Below are 3,166 nucleotides of genomic sequence, written 5' to 3' on the forward strand. Positions count from 1 at the left end.
GGCTGCCCCATGGATGTCCCCAGTTGGGAATGGACATTTCCCAGCCGGAAAGGCCGTTTCCAGCCCGCTCCACGCCGCCCGGGCGCCCGTCTCACCATCTCGGCCGTGCCCGTCATCGCGTCCTCGGGGATGGAGTACATCTGGTGCTTCGTCTTCACCTTCCACTGCCCTTCCTCGCCCTCGCCCACCTTGACCAGCATCACGCGGAAGTTGGTGCCGCCCAGGTCCAGCGAGAGGAAGTCTCCGACCTCTGCAAGGACAGCGGGGCGGGCTTGGGAGGGCCCATTCCCGCCGGGAACGGGGGCGGCGGCGGCGCCGTACCTGAGCCCTCGGGCGTGGAGCGCACGTAGGTGGGCAGCATTTTCACAGACGCCTCCTCGTGCGTCTCCAGCTTGAGCCCGCGGTCCATCTCCTTCTGCATGCGGTGCATGACCTTCTTGAGGTCCTCCTCCTTGAGCCGAAACTCCGACAGGATCTGATCCACCTGCAGCACCGAGACACGCAGTCACCCGGGGCCTCGGAGCCGCGTGTGCTTCCCGGGACCCCACCGCCGGGAAGCCGCGGATTCCCGGGATCAGCTTATCCCGGTTTTCCCTCTCCGACGGTGTCAGCGGCCTCCATTAGCCTGGGCGCCGGGATGTCAGATGGAGCCGGCGCTTTCCGCTCCGCCGGCCACATGGAGCCGCCGGCATTAGAGGCCTCATTAGTCACCGGGATGCGGGGAGGCTCCGAGCGCCCCGGCCGCCGCGCGGCTCTTTGTCTCGAGGCGGCCGCTCGGACAATGGGACGGCTCCCGTGGTGCCGGGAAAACGGATCCAGCGGGAGCTCCGGCCTGGCTGCGGGAGCCGAGGGAGTGATCCCGGCGCCCCGGTGGGAAGGGATCCCAGGATGTTTCCATGCATTTTCGGCTCCGTGTGCGGCACGGGAGCAGGTCCCCATCCCGGGTGCGGATGCGCAGGCGGAGACGCGGGATTCCCTTTCCCTGCTTTCCGAGCTGTCCCTGCGTGTCCCCGGCGGCAGCACTGGAGCGGCCCCGTGTCCTGCCCAGGGGCTCATCCAGCTGAGCAGGGAGGGAGCCGGGAGCAATTCCCCGTGCAGCTCCCACAGATCCGGCCTTGGGGCCTCCGTGCCAGGGGGAAAGCCTGAGCAGTCTCATCCAGGTGGGAAAATCCCATGGGAACATGAAAATCCTTCTGTGCCGAAGCCTTCCCAGTGGCACGGTCGATCCCGGCGGCATCCGGGCGGGAGGGCGTCTTGGCCGCGGCGGCACCGGAGCGTTGGAGCCGTCGGAGCCACCGGCCCGGGCGCATCCGGGTGGCCGGCCGGCCTTCCTCCCGACCCTCGCCCCGGCTCTTCCTCTTCGCCCCTTCCTGGGGAATCGGGAGCCTTCGCGCCGCGGGCTGCTGCCCGATCCAGCGGGATCGGCCCGCGTGGGGAACCCGGAGCCGGCTCCAAAGTGGGAAATCAGGGATAGCCAAGGGGGAAGAGCGGCCCTGTCCCGGCGAGCTGGGATCGGGGAGCCGAACTGGGGAGACGCAGGGGGCGAGGAGGAGGAGGAGGAGGAAGGCTCTTACCTTCTCCTTCCTGGAGCTCTCCATCCTGGCCCGGTGATCCAGCATGGGGGCAGGCGCGGGGCGGCTCCCGGCTCGCTCGCCCGGGCTGACGCTGCTCCCCTTTCCTGCCCGGGTTATTATTAATAATAGCAATAATAATAATCGATCCGCGCTCCGCGGGCTGTTTGGGGGCCGGTCTAGCTGGCGGCCCCCGGGGAGAGGGGCCGCGCGCCCCGCATGGCCGGCGGCCCCGGGGGAGCGGCGGGAGCGGGGGGCGGGAGCGGGGGGCGCCCGGCAACGGCCCTAATGGCCCCCGCCGCCGGGGGGGCCGCCCGCCCTCAGCCCCGGCCTGGCAACGCCGCTCCCATGGCGACCGCGGCGATCCGTCCTCACCACCCGCACGGACAAGCCCGGAGCCCTGCTCATCATCCACGCGGGACAATCCTGATCCTCCCCCACCATCCACAGGGACAATCCCGGAGCCCTCCATCCACAGGGACAATCCCGGATCTCTCATGATCCGCACTGACAATCCTGGATCCTTCTTTATCATCCACCTGGACAATCCCGGTGCCCTCCTCATGATCCGCAGGGACAACCCTGGATCCCTCCTCACCACCTGCAGGGACAATCCCGGATCCCTCCTTATCATCCACACAGACAATTGCGGATCCCTCCTCACCATCCACACAGGACAATCCCGAATCCCTCCTCATGATCCGCATGGACAATCCCAGATCCTTCCTCATGATCCCCATGGACAATCGTGGATCCCTCCTCATGATCCGCAGGGACAATCCCGGATCCTTCCTTATCATCCACACAATCGCGGATCCCTCCTCACCATCCACACAGACAATCCCGGATCCCTCCTCACCATCCACACAGGACAATCGCGGATCCCTCCTCCTGATCCACATGGACAATCCCGGATCCCTTCTCATGATCCGCATGGACAACCGCGGATCCCTCCTCGCCCGCATGGCCGAGCCCACGGGCAGGACACAGGGACACCCTGGGTGTCCCCCACGCAGGGACAGCTCGGGAAGCGGGACGGGAACCCCGCGCCCCCCCCCCCGGGACGGGACCCCTGCCCCGGGGGGGTCTGTGGGGGGCAGGGGGGCCCACCGGGGCGTCCCCCCGCCCGGGGACACGGGGGAGCCACGCCACAGGGAGCATTCCCCCCCCCCCCCCCCCAGGGATCCTGGGATCAGGCGCCCCCTACTGGAGGGGGTGTGGCGGGAGCCCCGCCCCCATGACGTTAGCGCGGTGCTGATTGGTGGCTCGGCCGGGAGGCGGGGCGCGGAGAGGCGGTGGGCGTGGCCCTCGCGGGAGGCGGGCGCTCATTGGTCCGACGCGCCGAGCAAGGGGCGTGGCCTGGCGGGGCGTGACCGGCGCATGCGCGCAGCGCGCGCGCGGCCCCCGTGGCAGTAGCTCCGCGGCTCGCCCCGCTTCCGTTCGGTGCCTTTGTGCTTCCGGGTCGCACCCGGGTCCCCTCCCGTGCCCCGCGGGGGGCCGCCCGCCTCCCTCACAGCCACTTCCGGTGCCGCCGCGGCAGGACGCGGGTACGGAGGCCGCGCTGGGCCTGGGGACCGCGGCGGGGCCCGGGGCGG

General features: G+C 69.6%; 1 protein-coding gene across 1 annotated transcript in view; it reads right to left on the reverse strand.

The window, feature by feature from the left end:
• The window catches only part of GCK (glucokinase), a 15,377-nt gene extending 13,758 nt beyond the window's left edge, over positions 1 to 1,619 (reverse strand). The window contains exons 1-3 of the mRNA XM_026042875.1: positions 1,575 to 1,619; positions 322 to 484; positions 96 to 250 (exon numbers count right to left, since the gene is read on the reverse strand). Coding sequence (XP_025898660.1) covers positions 96 to 250; positions 322 to 484; positions 1,575 to 1,619 — 363 coding nt within the window. The remainder of the gene's footprint in view (positions 1 to 95; positions 251 to 321; positions 485 to 1,574) is intronic.
• Positions 1,620 to 3,166: the final 1,547 nt, after the last annotated feature.

The sequence above is a fragment of the Nothoprocta perdicaria genome, unplaced genomic scaffold (assembly GCF_003342845.1).
Source record: "Nothoprocta perdicaria isolate Ctin4 unplaced genomic scaffold, notPer1 scaffold_103, whole genome shotgun sequence".
In the NCBI taxonomy this organism is placed as follows: Eukaryota; Metazoa; Chordata; class Aves; order Tinamiformes; family Tinamidae; genus Nothoprocta; species Nothoprocta perdicaria.